The following is a 17,049-nucleotide window of genomic DNA, read 5'->3' on the forward strand; positions in this document are numbered from 1 at the left end:
CTTTGTTCTGAAAAGCAAAAGGTCACCGGTTCCATTCCTGACCAGGGCACAGGCCTGGGCTGCAGGTTCGGTCCCGGGTCGGGGCACGTACGAGAGGCAACCAATTGATGTTGCTCTGTCACAGCACGACTTCTCTCCCTCCCTTTCTCCCTCCCTTCCCCATACTCTAAAAATAGATAAATAACATCCTTTTTAAAAAAGTGAAATCCAAATTAAGTTTACTTAATAGTAATGCGCCAACATCGGTGTACCTGTCACAAATGGACTGTGATAATATAAAGTGTTAATAAACAAAAGGAGAAACTGTGTCAGGGGTATACCTCAATTCTGAACTATCATCGAAGCTTCCCATAAGTTAAGAAATATTCTGAAATTAAAAGTTTACTGAGATTTTGAAATGGAAATATCGATACGATCTTGTCATTTAAATACACGTGCATGCCCACATATCTACCTATATTTTCCTCCTCTGTCCACCGGGAAGGTCAAGAACTCTAATACCCAATGCCAATGAGCATGTGTAACATCTAGATTTGGTCTCCAAATACCATTTCCACTTAAAAAAAAAAAGAGAAAACATGTCTCCAAGGGACACAGTGACTCCAGGACTTGGACAGGAATGCACTAGAAAGCCTCCCTCATGTTGTGCTAAAAAATAAGTTAAAGCTTTTTAAGACTAATGAGGTCGTGTCAAAACTACCCAGCAATCAGAGGCTCCCACTGGCCTAATCGGGGATAATTTGAACATCTAAAAGAATAATGACTGCAATTGACTGAAACACATGAACATTTTAAAATCATAAATACTGATACTCAAAAAAGAAAACGCAAAAAAAAAAAGCCATCACCACCCAATAACAGCAACTCATTTATCATCACTAACCCCTAAGCTGAAAATGGGCAATTAAAGGGAAAAAACTAAGCATTCATTCTGCCACTCCAGCACAAACTGTATTTTAGGGGAAAAAAATCATATTAATTAATGAGGGAAAGTTCTTTTAGAAAAATGCCAGCAAACACACACAGATGAAATAATAGAATTAGAAAACCACCAACTGGCAACCCTCACTGAAATCATTGATTTAGGTACAAATAATCAATAGATACTAAACTTATTAAGTGAAGGGATGGCAAGAATCTGGATATTTACTTTGTACCAAAGTATCTCCCCACAAAGTATCTTGCCTATCTCAAGTATATCATCTCAACTGTACGATGGAGGAATCAGATGTATTAGTAAGAATTCATCAGTTACTTACTTGTCATTCATAAGTAAGTCGTTAATACATTTTGAGTTTATTCTTGGTATGGTGTAAGCTAGTGGTCTAGTTTCATTTTTTTTTTTTGCACATAACTGTCCAATTATAAAAATGTCTTTTATTTTTGAAAGATATAAACTGGAGCATTTCAAAGTAAAAGTTATATCTGTCTTTACTTTTAAATACTTCAAAAATTACAAAATGAGTGAAGCAAATACAGAAAAATGTTTATAACTATTAAATCAAGGTAAAGGGCTGATGGCTGTTAAACTATCCCTCTGTTTTTCTCTATGTTTGAAATTTTTCCCAGTAAAAAGTGGATTACAGATGTAGACAGACATGTTGATCAAAAAACCATTGTCATAAAACGTGGTCACATTATTTGGAGGTTAGAGGCAAATATGGCAAAGTTAAACAGTTCTCATGATTTAAAAGAGTAACATTCACATAATGTTTACAGTGTCAGAGTTTACATTACTTTTATATGAATTGTCAGAATTCTTTCTTCCCAGCTAATATTTGATAGCTCACTATTATATACAAGATGCAACAATTATAGGAGAAAAATAAGCTCATTCTTGGGCTTTTCTGCATTTTCAATTATGAGCATGCAGGGCTGGCATAGTTTAGTAATAGGGCACTGGCCTGAGACTCACGAGATGTGGTCTATTCAGAGAGGACCATTACCTCTGTCAGGGCTGACAGCAGGGGGCAGTCCTGAGCAAGTCAGCGGACAAGTGTAAAGGGGAAGGAGAGCCCAGTCCCCATGTGAATCAAGACACCATCCCGTGGGGAAAGGGATTAACAGCATAGTTTATGTGCATTTTTTTAAAGGTCAACATACTAACTCGAGATAACACGCTATTATTTTAAATCAAGAGAGCTATTTTAAATCTAGACATCATTGGAGATACTAGTTTTTTTTCCATTTTTTTTCCATTTCCAATTGATTATAGATCTGCTCTGTTCATTTAGGGAATTCTCAAGTCTTTTGTAGGCGCTTAGGACTTAGGACTTCAAAATTTACAAGTCCGTATGATTTGTTAGAAAACTGACCAGAGCCACTTTAGTCAAAATGGTTACTTTGATCGATAACTGCAGCTGCCAGAGAAACCTGAAGTGTCAGACCCAGTTCTGATCTATAATACACACAGACACTTATCATCCAAGCATTTATTAGCAAGTAGGCAAAAACAATTCATATGACCTGTTGTTCAGCCTTCAGAAAAATCTCCGCTCTCTAGCCATTGAGATGCCCCAACTACCACTTTCATAAGTAATGGGAGCAAACACCCAATAGTCTAGAGACAGAAACTTTCTCCATATAGTTGACGGACCCTGGAGTTAACAGGTGGATATTAAGTTAAACAAAAACATCATCCTGCCCTGGCTGGAGTAGCTCAGTGGACTGAGTGTGGGCCTGCAAATCAAAGCGTCACTGGTTCAATTCCCAGTCAGAGCACATGCCTGGGTTGCAGGCCAGGTCCCCAGTAGTGAGCATGTGAGAGGCAGCCACACGTTGATGTTTCTCTCCCTCTCTTTCTCCCTCCCTCCCCCTCTCTCTAAAATTAAATAAATAAAATACTTTTTAAAAAAAACACAATCATCCTTAACAGTTCAGATTAAAAAGCAAAACTAGATTCTTAAACCCCACTCATGCAAGAGTAGAAAAGTGGGTTTAAGTAATTTCAGCTAATCCATTTATCTTCACCACCTCTAAATGTCCTCAATAAGAGCCCATTTCCAACATACATTATGCAAGTTAACTAGACTCCAACTTGACCAATAAAAATCCATATTTTTTTTGTATCCAGTATGCTAAAAGATCAAATATGGTCAAAAGTAAGGAATAAGGGGATGGCTTGTGATAGCAACAGGTTAAGCGTTTTCTAGTACAATGCTAGCTGACCACACCCACACAACACAGCACCCATGAGCACCTGGGTGCTGCTTGGCATAGGTCGTACACACACACATAAGATTACCCAGCAGTTATGGGATGTTTCACACTAAATTAGACAAGGTAGCAATTTCTAAATAGAAGTATATTTCTAAAAACAACAAAACACAGAAAATGTCTTCAAATGTAGGTTGATGAAACTAAACGAAAAAAATTAAGATGCATTTTACTTTCATTTGAATAATGAAGGTCTGTATTTTGGTTCAAACCATTATTGATGGAATTCAGGCGACAAGAGCACCCCCTCTGCCTTCCAATGTGAAGGCATCACGGTGAAAGACACGTACCATTCACAGGGCTGAAGGGACCGGAATGCCTTAAAAGAAGCGTCCATTCCAGCAAAATCCCAAAACTTGACATCATAGTCATATCCTCCAGTCACCAAGCGGGCACCTGAGGGGTCCAGACCCAAAGCAGAAACCTGGTTAAAAAAAATAAGAAGTCATTGGAGAAGAGCTACTTCAAGTTCCTTGTGACCCCCGACTCCTTCCGCTCCCCCATCTCCTGTCTCACAGGCACCGGAAGTGCAGACCAGCGACTGTTCTGCTTCTGGGCAGCGAGAGGGGACGGCACCTTCTTCACTGTTTGACTTTGGCATCGTGAGTATAATTTCTTTTCAAATAATAAAAATAATTTAATGTCTCTCATCGCTAGCCTTGTCCCAGCTTATCGACCATGTACCCAGAACAGCTTTCATTGCAACTCCACATGACAAACTCAGCTGCCTTAGTATACGAGTAGAAACCTCATGGACAATTCAGCTCTCTCCGTAAACAATTCCGAGGAAAACTTTCAAGGTAGTTTACCACCAAATAAATGAAGAACACATGAACCTAAAATTACCAGAGTAAGTAATGCCAATGGGCACTTTAAGAAATCTACTTAACAAAGTCGGACAAATAAGAAATTATCTTGTGCATATGGCATAGTCACATTAAACAATTATTTTTTATCAAATTTACCTAACCGTAATGACAGCTCATAAGATGTTTAATGAATTAGTTTTGCTCTCACATTTGAACATTTTTATTTTGTATCTCATTACAATTTATTATTTTAAAAAGAATTGACTATTACTAACTACTCATTAGTTTCTACCCCTAAGTTATTAAAATAAAGCCCAGAACTTAAATCCCCCCACAAATAGCACTTATATTGGTTCCATAAAATATTTGCTTCCACTGTGAACTTTCCTCAGTCCAATCCACGTGTGATGTCCAGTGAGTAAGTCACTGCCCTTGAGCAACACTGAGCATTCCGCCAAAGCAGGAGGTCCCTGGACCTACGGCCCTCTCAGGAGGGAGGAGCTGCAGTAGGAATATTTACTGTGCTCACCGTGTACATGAGAGGCAGCGAGAGGATCGAAGTTTTATATAAAGTATGCTACCCTACACCAGTTCTAATACATTCACTTGAAATATAATTAAATGCATCAGAATCACTGCAACTTACACCAGATATTGACAAAATAATGGACATTCATCAACTGCTACTGCAAACACTGATTTCAGAATACAGCTGGCCCTTGAACAACAGTTTTGAACTATGTGGATCCGCTTACATGTAGATATTTTTCATCTTGTAAACAGACAACATAAACTTACAGTATCAATAAATACAGTATAGTACTGTAAATGTGTTTTCTCTTCCCTATAGTTTTCTTAATGACATTTTCTTTGGTCTAGTTTACTTCACTGTAATACAGTATATAATACATATAACATACAAAGTATGTGCTAATTGACTATTTATGTTATCTGTAAGGCTTCTGGTCAGTACTAGGCTATTAGTAGTTAAGTTTTTTAGGAGTCAAAAGTTATACATGTGCCCTGACTGGTGTGGCTCAGTTGCTTGGGTGTCATCCCACAAGACAAAAGGTCGCTGGTTCGATTCCCACTCTGGGCACATGCCTGGGTTGCCGGTTTGGTCCCCGGACAGGACACATTAGAGAGGCAACCAATAAATGTTTCTCTCTCACATTGATGCTTCTCTTCTTTTCTTTCTCCCTCCCTTCTACTCTCTCTAAAATTTTTTTTTAAAGTTATACATGAGTCCTGGCTGGTGTGGCTCAGTGGGTTGAGCACTGGCCTGTGAACCAAAGGGTCACCCATTCGATTCCCAGTCAGGGCATGTGCCTGGATTGCGGGCCAGGTCCCCAGTAGTGGGCACATGAGAGGAGACCACACATTGATGTCTCTCTCCCTCTCTTTCTCCTTCCCTTCCCCTCTCTCTAAAAATAAGTAAATAATTTTTTTTAAAAGTTATACATGAATTTTGACTATGTAGGGTCAGCACCCTAATCCCACATTGTTTAAGGGTCAATTGTATAAGAAAATTGTACATAAATTAATTAATAACTTGTTTAAATTATATATGTACTCTAAATATATTAAAGAAAGCATATATATGAGAACTAAGTCATTTTTATGCCTGAACATGTCTTGAAACTTAAAACAATCAAAATAAAAATAAACAGTAGCTTTAAAGTCTAAAAAGTGACTTCTGCTCCCACCAACTCCAAACTCACCTGCCTCCACGCCCACTCTAGCCTTCCCTCCTGTTAAAACGGAAGAGGCGTCCCTCCAATGTTCCCTCAACTCAGTGCAACCTGAAACTGCACAGCCACTTGTGGCTGGTTGATCTGTGCCGGTCCCCCCTCAGGAGGAAGTGCCAGTCCCTCCCTACGACCACCGTGGGAGCCACAAAGGCACAGGCCTGGAGTCAGGGTAGGAGGAGTAATGGGGAGCTGCAGGCCTCCTCATCGTGTTCTCCCGGGGAGGAGGGGAGGCTCGATCGGAGCCTGCAGCGTCCAGCTTCCTGGAGTCATCTGGAGTTCAGTGTCAACTGGGAGGAACACACGCAAAAGGGAAACCTGGGAAAAAGCTGCTCTTCACCTAAAACATGTTCTCTTTGTCTAAGATGTAAATTCTTTGGTTGAGAAACAGAATTACCATTATTTTATTATATTAGCAAAAAGACATGTGGATGTGATTCATGATGCAGAACCAATGCGGAGCCTAAAAACCATGAAAGTTGGGAGTGGCTTCCTTGGGAAGAACGGTCTCCACCGGACCGGGTTTGCTGGGAGCTCCGCTGTTTAAAGGAACGAGGCTACGACCCATCACAAAGCAAACACTTGTTAGGTGAAGAGGGGAATACCATACAATTTACACCTGGAGCAGCAGAAAACAGCAGTACTCTGACGTACATAAGTCTAGCATCCAACAAGTTACGGAGGCTATCTTGGCCCATAATACCGAGGATACGCTAATACACACAGATAAACATTTGTGAACAATAATAGTCTGTTGACTTTCTTAAAGATAATTTTCCAGTGTTGATATACTGTTCACATTAATCTAGAAAAATGAAAGTGAAGAAGTAGTGTTTGAAACTATACCAGTATCCAACAATTCCTATTTCGTGTAATAAACAAAAACCGGTAACATCGAACCACACTACGTGATCCCGCTCACTGGAAATGTTCGGTTGACTATCACGCAGTAAAACACAGCTGACCACAGCAAGTACATTCACCGAACAGATACATTTCTTCAACGTCAAGGAGGGAGAGGGAGAGCAGAGCTGCTGCAGATCCAGAGACGTGACAGACGATGATGACTCGGCTGAGAGAGCACCGGGCATCGTTCGGGTACTGATGTGAACACACTAACTGCAGAAACGGGTACGGGACAATTGGAGAAATGCAGAAATGGGTGCGGGACAATTGGAGAAATGTGCACACTCATGGGATTAGATGATATTAAATAATTACTGTAAAAAGTTAGATGTAATAAAGGTGCTCTGGTTATGAGAAAGAAGGGAGAGAAGAAGGAGAGAGATGGAGTAACCTCCTCTCTCAGAGACTCATTCTGAAATAGTTAGAGGTAAAATGATATCAAGTCTGGAATTCACTTCTCTAGAATCCCACAGAGTCGATGCATGGAGGTGCAGGCAGTGGAGTTTACTAGAAAGGCAAAGTATACGGGGAACAAGACTGGCTTTACACACATCATTGTTAGGGCTCAGAGACAAGTACTATGGGGATCTGTTTCAGTACTCTCCTTACTGTGACTGGGTAAGTATTTTTACAACTACTAGTGGGGAAAAACACACAAGAGAGTCCCTTTCCTAACAGCTGATGTATTTCCGGGGAACTGAAATACATGCAGGGCAAAGGCACAACTCCAAAAAAAAGGAGTTAACCTAACAGTACAATTAGAAGCACTAATTGATTTTTATTGTGTAAAATAACTTGCATTATCTTTAAATATTTCTTTAAATATAAAATTTTCCCTGGTCAGTGTGGCTCAGCTGGTTGGAGCATCATCCTACAGACCAAAGGGTCACGGGTTTTTTATATTTTGTTTTGTTGTGTTTTTATCCTCCTCCAAGGACACGTTTTTCCTTGCCTTTGGGGAGGGAGGAAGGGGAAGAGAGAGACATCGACATGACAGAGAGGCATTAACTGTCACCTCCCATACACACCCGAACTGAGGATGGTACACACCAGAGATCACACCCACGACCTAGGCATGTGCCTTTTGGCAAAAGAACCCACAGCCTTTTGGTTATGGGACAACACTCCGACCCACTGAGCCACACCAGCCGGGGCTGAAGAATCACGGGTTTGGTTCCTGGTCAAATCCCAGTTGATCCCGGGTTGGTCCCCGGTGGAAAAGGCACCTGATCAATGTTTCTCTTACACACTGATGTCTGGCTCTGTCTCTGTCTCTGTCTCTCTCTCCTTCTCTCTCCCCCCACCCTTCCTCTCTCTCTAAAAGCAATGAAAAAAATGTCCTCAGGTGAGGATAAAACAAACAAATTAAAATATAAAGTTTGATTCAAAAAATAGAAATATTTAAATAAAACATATAAAACACACGAACAATCTCTCAGTTGTAAAAACTGAACTGAAAGGAAAGGTTCCTTTTCAGTACTATCAGTCTACAATTATTGTCCTTACGCCTAAAAACATTAGTATCGGTGAAATAGTATCGCAATTTCAGAATACAGATACCAGAAGTCTAACATAATAAAATATAATACCAACAACTACATGGAAATAACTCTTTAAGGCAATAATAGTTCTCAGCCACTTTGGTTTCAAGACATTTTACCCTCTTAAAGTCCACTGAAGACCCCAAACAGCATTTGTTTATGTGAGCTATATGTATCAACATGTATCATGGTAGAAATTAAAAATAAGGCATTTAAAAATATTTATTGTTCATAGTAGAAATTAAAAATCAGGCATTTAAAAATATTCATTTAAAATAACATTTTAAGTAAATATTTTTGTATAAATCATATTTTCAAAAGCAAAACATTTAGGCAGAATGTTATTGTTAACATTTTGTCTATTAGAATTCTACTGTTTGTGTCATTTCTAGGTCTATTTCTATTGGTTGATGTTTTTGCACTCATTATAGAACATATTTTCTTTCTTCTTTACACATCAGACAACTAGAAAAAGGCAGCTTAATTGTAAAGGGAAGCAAGACAACTTTATTCTTTCATTTATTCATAAGCAGATTTCATTCATTCAACTACCACTTTTTAATGGTTTAGCAATAAGATACAACAATTTCATCTCGTATCTCAAAAATGTGTTATTAATCTTCAAGTACAATAAATATAAATACAAAATCTATACATCTAAGTAATCTAATCTAAAAGCAATAATACAGTGACTATATTATATTGAATTCTTATCTTAACATTCATCTAAAAAATGAACTCAGGCCTTTTACTAATAGAGAAACACAGCTAAGAATAATGAGAAATTTTCCCACACCATAAAAAAGAAAGCTGTACTTGCGTTCCACTTCTTCCTTTCATTTGTAATGTTCTTACAGCAAAGAAAACGAGGTTTTAAAGCCAACAATAACAATGACAATACTAATTGTTCCTATTTTAAAGGAAACCCAATGGCTGTTTTGGCTGAAGGGAAAAATAACCTTTCCTTAATGTCTACAGAATTTGTGTTATCAGGGGACTGTGTAATTAGCCTTAATACAAATGTTAGCGTACCAGCCCACTTTTCCAGAAGGGCCCCGTCACGCAGAGAACAGAACCACACTTTTAAACTCACCGTCTTAGTGCCGTGCTTCAGCGTGATCTCGTGCGAGTCCGGAATCCTTCGGACAGGGTTCTGAAAAAGGAAAATCCCACGCCACTGGTGAGCAATGTAACGTATCTGGGGGGAAGCACGTATACCACATTCACAGGAAAGACAGTTTTTAAAAACCGCATCACTGATGCTTTAACACAAAGCTTTAAAAATCAGGAAATTAAAAAGGTGAGGATATCTTATTTCTGCACATCTAGATAGATTACAATTGGTTATTTTGAGCTGGGAATGAATTTATCTTCAATCTCTAATGAGACAAACCTAAAAATTTCTCTAGAGCATGTGAAACCAGAAGGCCTTCCCAGTGCCCAAAATATTGAAAGTCCTCTTTTCACTGGTACTCGCGCATATCTTAAAGTACGTTTGTACTTACTTTACAATAGAAAACAAAATGTGTACAGGGTAGATATTACCTTTTAACCCATAAAACCTTAAAAACAAAAACGGTCTGCTGTTCCAATATGGTGTAAGTAAGGAACTGAGCCACTGATTCACAATTCAATAAACATTTATCACAGGGAGACTGTGCCAGATGCTGAGTGGAATTAGACAGAGCCGCTGCTCACCCCCTCCTGGGAAGGATGCGGCCTGAGGGGGGCTATCGATTGATGCCTCTGACCAGTGTAACAACTGCCATGACGGGCAGGGGAGTGGACAGAAGGACCGAGAGAGATAGAAGATGGACGGCAAAAAGCAAACGAGGTCGCAGTGACCCTCTGAATAAAAAGTTTTGGTTAGTCCAGTCTCCATTATCCAAGAGCAGGGCAATTGTATTAAAATTCCACGGCCATTACAAATTCATGTTAGTACTGTCTTGTAACCTCCCTAATTCAATACGCGCAATCTAACAGACTTTGGTCCCTGTCCCCATTCTTTAGGACCTCTGATGAACCAGATCAATCACCAGTTCTTCCTAGTGTATCTTAAATCTTTCCCCTACTATGGCTCTGTCTCCTCAGCATGTGACAATTAAAGTGCTTCTCATATTAAGCGCGTGCACACACACACACACACACACACACACACACCCCGCACAGTTACAGCTGTATCATTGTCTTCCTCTGCAAGCAAGCATCTTCGCCCTAGAGTTTGCGCTCAGGGTCTCTGCTTTCCTCCACCCTTCTGCCTCTGCACTTTGGCACTTGTCATGTAATTCCTAAGGCCAAGCACAGTCCATGGCACTTAAAGAGACTCACAGCAACCATTTCTCAAATGAATAAACAAGTCACTATGAATGCCCCTGGACACTTCAGAACTTAACTGCACACCTGACCTTCCAACAGCGTGAGACGACTACTCAACCGTTCCCTCCATCGTGGGAGGAGACGGGGTTTTTAAATGCCTCTCACGGACCCTGCCACCGGCTCGGGGGAGTCAGGACTCTCGGTTTCCTCCTCGTTTCCACGCTGAGGGGAATGGCGCCTGCTCCTAACTCAGAGTTCAGTGTGAAGTCGGAGCTCAGTAAACGACAGCCACCGTTTATTCTAACGCTCACCTCCTAGCTCTCCGGTCACACCCTCTTGGTCCACACCCGGGCTTCTCTTCCCCTTCACCTGGCGGACTCCTGCCTGTCCTCCCAGACTCCACCCAGACGTGGTCTGCTCCACTTCCCAACACTCCCAGCTCGGGCCACCTCTCCTGGTCTCTAACACAGACTTACCGCGATGCACTGTCCTTTCCGACCCGTCTCCCTCCCCGCCACGCCCTAATCAAAACGCACAACGGACACTTCTCGAAGACTAGGCATCTGACTATCATCTCTGGATCTCTAGTCCATAAACCTTGTGTGTTGGGGGCAGGCACAACCAAAGGTTTCCAGAATGAATGAGTGCCCCAAGGTCCACTTTATACTGTAGAGCACATTAGACTGTAACTTTTAACGTACCTTCAGATATGAGTGTTTATGTCCATACAGAAGGGCAGGCGCTACCCATCAGGTGAGCCTGGTGAGTGAGAGTCGGGGGATAACTGAAGATTTCCAAAAAGCGAAAACCTCTGAAGACCAAATGGCCATACCCTCGACTAACAGCAGATTTAAAGGTGCAAACACAGGGAAGTAGAGGCAGTTTTGTTTTCGACCGTTTGCATCTCAGAGGTTCCTGAAGTCCGCTGCCAGCCCAGATCAGCGAGGAAGGCAACTAGGAACCAAGAGACACTGAACAAAAACCCTTCCCGCAGTGACCCGAGGGACCGCTGGAGAGTGTCCAGTGTACTTCCAGACCGGGAGGTCATGGTACGGTGTACCGTGGTACACTATTTCAGAGGTACCAATATTCCAACACAAATTCCAAGATAACTTAAAAGGTGGACGAGGGAATTCTGGACTACCCTTCTATTAAATTATTTAAGTCACTACTCCATTTGCAATAGACAATATTTGTAAGCAGTAAAATCTCATGCAGAAGTCCTAAGTATTCTTGCAAGAACCAGGAGAACAGTTCAAATGTTTCACTTAGAGAAGAATCCATTATCGTCTGTGTTTCATTTCATAATTAATTACTTTTTATTCAGTCAGGAAACAGAAACAGTCACCGAAAGGAGGGATGAAGATTATTTCACTGAGTTCAATGCAGAGTGTGCCTATATATAGACAGCTTCTGACATTTAAAGAAAAAACTTACAAGAACACAGAACTCGGTATTTACATTAGAAGTAAAATAAATGTTTAAATAAATGTTGTTTACATTTAAAATCAAAGTTTTACTGGAAACCACGTAGGGCATAACTCATAAAAAGCACGTATAATTGGCACAACTACATCATCTAAAACAGCAGCAATCCATCTCTTGGTAGCGTATCACTCAGTGGCGACTGTTCTTTTTCCAGAACTTTTACTAATGACGCTTTGAAATATGGCTTGAGGCAAAATCTGCTATAACAGTGAAATATTTTCAAGGTTTTCCTGCCAGGGGACATCATAAACTACAAGGCTTCGCTGGAGTCATTTATTACCAGGATTCATAACAAGAGCTGCAGGCACCACTGGAGAGGGGGAAAGATACCAGTTGTTGTTTGGTTTGGTTCTCCGCGCCGAGCGAAGGAGGATTTCCCAGGCTCTTCGGTTCACTCCCACTGACAGCGGCGATGGCAGGCACATCTGAGCAACGTGAGCAATCCCACCGACTTACGTCCCTGCAGTGTTTTCAGAGGGCTTGCGAGTCAGAAATAGCCTTTCCGGGGTATAGTTGTCATTACTTTAAAAAGCAATTTATGGGGGGGGGGGCGGGGTGGAAATACCAGTACTTGAACAACAATAAAAAAGTGAAAAAAAAGCAATTTAATTCTGTATATACAGTATGTATTTTTTACTGCATACCATATATAGTATGGTACTATAAACCACAGTAAAAAGTCTACTTAGTAACACAGATCTGCCACAAAGTGGCTGGGGGCTAGAGGGAAGGGGGACCACCGGCCAGGAGCTGCAAGATGAGAGCTCCTTCCTCCTAGAAACTGTTTGGGAAATGGTTTCCAATGCAGCCAGAAGCAGAGTCTATTCTTGGGTCACTCTGGAGATCCAATGAGGTTGGCTTCACATTAGTTCACTTATTCATTCACTCACTATTCATACACTCCCTTAACAAACACTTACTAAGTATTTCATTTCATACCACATACCAGGAACTACAGTTACATTGAAGATAAAATGACCAACAACAAAGGCTGTTCACAGAAGACTGTCAGTGCGCTAAGGCAGCAACAGACCGCGAGCCACACAGGCAAACTGGAGTGTTTCAGGTGCCGCGAGAGAAGGGCACACAGGTTCAGTGTGCACTCCCACTCTGCCCAGCGAAGCTCGGTGCGATTGCAAAAGGTTTCGTAAGAAACGTTTGAGGTGCCTTTGGAAAAATAAAGGCTCTCTGGGTGAATGTGGAAGACATCTAGAAGAGAATAAGACGAATCTTGACACTTTCTGAACTGCAAATAGTTTTGCATGGCTACAGTTTAAATTCCTGGGCAGGAAAAAGGGAAAGGGTGTCATGTGTTCGATGTACATGTATGTGTACAATGTGTATACGTATATGTATAATACATAACATGTATATTATTTATTTACATTTGGGGCAAAAGTAGGTTTGCAGTTGTTCATATGAAAAATAATCCAATAATTAATAAACATTATAAGAATAAACTGTTCTGTGTACTCACAACTGTAAACTTACGTATGCCCCACCCAGTGTGTATATGCAGATACAGATCCACAGAGTCAGTTAGAAGCCAGATTTTATACAACGTCAAGAATCTAAAATTTAAGTTGTGAGCCATGTAATTCGATGTGAGTTTTCAAAAAATCGGCAAGGCGCTGGTGCATCAAAGACACAATCAACACAGTGGAAAGGCGACCTACAGAACAGGAGAACATTTGCAAGCCATGCATCTGACACCATCTAGAACTCCTACAACTCAACAGCAAAAACCTAAACAACCCAATTCAAAAACTGAGGAAGGACTTGACTAGATATTTCTCCAAAGATATACAGATGGCCAACAAGTATACGAAAAGGCCATCAACATCACTAATCACTAGGGAAATAAATGCAAAGATAAACCACAATGAGATACCACTTCACACCCAATAAGGATGGCTATTATTTTTTAAAAGAAAGAATACAGTAGAAAAAAGAAGTGTTGGCAGCAGTGTATAGAAAATGGAACCCTTACGCACTGCCGGAAGGAAACGGTACAGCTGCCATGGAAAAGTATGGTGGTTCCTCAAAAAGTTAAAAACAGAATTGCTACATGATCCAGCATTTCCACTTCTGAATATACGAGGTCTGTCTGGAAAAACTGCAGCCATTGTCAATGTATCAAGAACAGTTTGCACAGCATCAATACAACCTGGCAGCAAGGAGAGTGAACTGGATTGTGCATGTGCAAACAATGATGACTTCACTGTACCGGTCAGTGGGGGTGGTAGACACCACTGAGTGAGCACGTGTACTGTGTGGATGTTGTGTTCAAAATGATTGAGAGAGGAGAGCAAGAAATCTGCATTAAATTATGTGTTAAGCTTGAACATTCCTCCACAGAAATTATTTGGATGGTTCAGAAGGCTGCAGCTATGGGCAAGTGGTGACTGGCAGCTTCATCACAACAGTGTACCCACTCATGCATCACATCTTATGCAGAGTTTTCTGGCAAAACATCAAATCATCCAGGTGACTCAGCCCCACTACAGCCCAGATTAGTTACCCTGCGACTTCTGGCTTTTCCCAAAACTAACATTACCTTTGAAAGGGAAAAGATTTCAGACCTTCAATGACATTCAGGAAAATACGATGGGGCAGCTGATGGCAATAGGGAGGACTGTGTGAGGTCCCAAGGTGCCTACTTTGAAGGGGACTGAGGCATCATTGTCCTAGATGCAATGTTTCTTTTATCTTGTATCTTCTTCAGTAAATGTCTCTGTTTTTCATATTACATGGCTGGGTATCTCCTGGACAGACCCTGTATACCCAAAAGAATTGAAAGCTGGACCCTGGAGAAATGTTCGTACACCCACCGCATTCAGAGCAGCATTAGTCACGACAGCCAAAGGATGGAAGCAACCCCAGAGTCCATCGAGGATAAATGGGGAAACCGGAAGTGCAAGGGAATATTATTCAGTCTTAAAAAGGAAGGAAACTCTTATACATGCTCCGATACAAATGAACCTGGAGGATATCATGGTAAGTGAAATCAGCCAGTAACAGGAGGGCAAATACTGTATGATTCCACTTATAGGAGGTATTTACAGTAGTCAAATTCATGGAGACAGAAAGAATAGCAGTTGCCAGGACTAAGGAAAGAGGGAAATTGGGGGATATTGTTGAACTCATATAGTTTCTGCTTCACACAATGAAAAAGTTTCAGAAATCAGTTGCACAGCAATGTAACACTACTGAAGTGTACATTTTCAATGGTTAAGATTGTAAATTTTATGTTATGCATATTTTACCAAAACTAAAAAAGAATGGCCTGCTAAACTTTAGGTAAGCTCAAAATAAACCATTTATCAAATGTTTAACATCTTTCTCCACAAATGTCAAGTTACATGTCTAAAATATTGCGGAAAGAAAAGACAATTTCCTATCTCATTCTCACAGCTGATTTCAATCCTTCCATGAGTAGCTCTTCCCAAACCGCCTCTGAATCGCCTTGCACAGAGCAAGCTGCAACCTTGGAGAATATTTCTCAGTAACACGACTTAAGAGTACATTGTTGAATAACTTTTCATACTTGTATGAGGACTGAGAAACTCAAGACACCTGTCAGTCTGTTCCATGTATCCATGCCTCTATTCCTATTTTGTTCATCAGTTTTATTTTGTTCACTACATGCCATGCATAAGTGAGACCATTCGGTTGTTTTTCTCTGACGGGCTTATTTCACGTAGCAGGATAATCTCTAGGTCTATCCATGCTGTCACAAATGGTAAGATTTCCTTCTTTTTTATAGCCAGGTAGTATTTCATTGTGTAAATGTACCACAGCTGTTTTATCCATCCATCTACTGATGGGCACTTGGGCTGTTTCCAGATCTTGGCTATTGTAACTAATGCTGCAATGAACACAGAGGTGCATATATTCTTCAAGTGCGTTGTTTATCCTTACTAAACTGGACAACTGATGTGCCTTTGCTGTCTTCTGTCTTCTTTAACATTTAAAGGAGTACAAAAACTAATTACATAACCCTTGTTCTTAGGAATACTTTCTGGCTGGAAAGGCAGAAGAAAATAAAGCCAGTCAATAAAACAACCCTAAGTAAAATTTTAACATATTAAACTGAGATTGAGAAATAGGAAAAAATTTTAATTACACTTAATTCAGCTTTTTTTTAAAGAAGGGTTTAAGATAAAATTAAACATGGGTGAAACAGAGCCAAGAAGTGAGGGATATATTGGAAGACACAAAAAAAAAACTGGAAAGAAAAGAAAAAATAAAAGCAAAAGATAAAAGGAGAAGATTCCACATAGATAAGTAACACATGAAAGACTTTGGAAGAGCCAATTACAATACTATTAATAGAATTATGAAGTGTGAATAATTCAAACCTCTAAACCTAAGATCAAAAACATAAAGTGTGGAGGGGGAAAAACTCAGTGTAGTGAGCAAAGAAGGGGAAAAAAAGAGTAGAAAGATTTCATCACTTTATAGAAAGTATTTGGTTGGCCAAAGAGTTCATTCTGTTCTTTCCATAAGATGACTCTAGTAGTGCTTAGGTGTCTTTAACTTCATTAGAAACAATCTTGTTAGATTGTATTGTGACAGCTTTCATATCAGCATAAATTTTTTAAAGATTTTATTTATTTATTTTTAGAGAGGGAAGGGAGGGAGAAAGAGAGAGAGAGAGAAACATCAATGTGCAGTTGCTGGGGGCCGTGGCCTGCAACCCAGGCATGTGCCCTGACTAGGAATCGAACTTGCGATGCTTTGGTTCGCAGCCTGCACTCAATCCACTGAGCTATGCCAGCCAGGGCAAGCATAAATTTTTTAAAAAATCAAAATTGGTAAAATTTTTGTGTAGCCATTTTAATACTGAAGATGGAAGAAAATAAGCAACATTTTTGTCATATTATGCTTTATTATTTTAAGAAAGGTAAAAATGTAACAGGAACACACAAAAAACTGGTTTGTGCAGTGTACGGAGAAGGTGCTGTGACGGATTGAACAAGTAAAAAGTGGTCTGCAAAGTTTCATGCTGGAGATGTCTTGCTG

At 40.2% G+C, this 17,049-nt stretch overlaps 1 protein-coding gene across 2 annotated transcripts in view; it reads right to left on the minus strand.

Moving 5' to 3' along the window:
* Nucleotides 1-17,049, minus strand: part of WDR70 (WD repeat domain 70) — a 221,509-nt gene that overhangs the window by 170,672 nt on the left and 33,788 nt on the right. For both annotated transcript variants that reach the window (XM_028527092.2, XM_036020201.1), the window contains exons 6-7: nt 9,314-9,373; nt 3,507-3,640 (exon numbers count right to left, since the gene is read on the minus strand). In XM_028527092.2, coding sequence (XP_028382893.1) covers nt 3,507-3,640; nt 9,314-9,373 — 194 coding nt within the window. The remainder of the gene's footprint in view (nt 1-3,506; nt 3,641-9,313; nt 9,374-17,049) is intronic.

Source organism: Phyllostomus discolor, chromosome 3 (assembly GCF_004126475.2).
Source record: "Phyllostomus discolor isolate MPI-MPIP mPhyDis1 chromosome 3, mPhyDis1.pri.v3, whole genome shotgun sequence".
NCBI lineage: Eukaryota > Metazoa > Chordata > Mammalia > Chiroptera > Phyllostomidae > Phyllostomus > Phyllostomus discolor.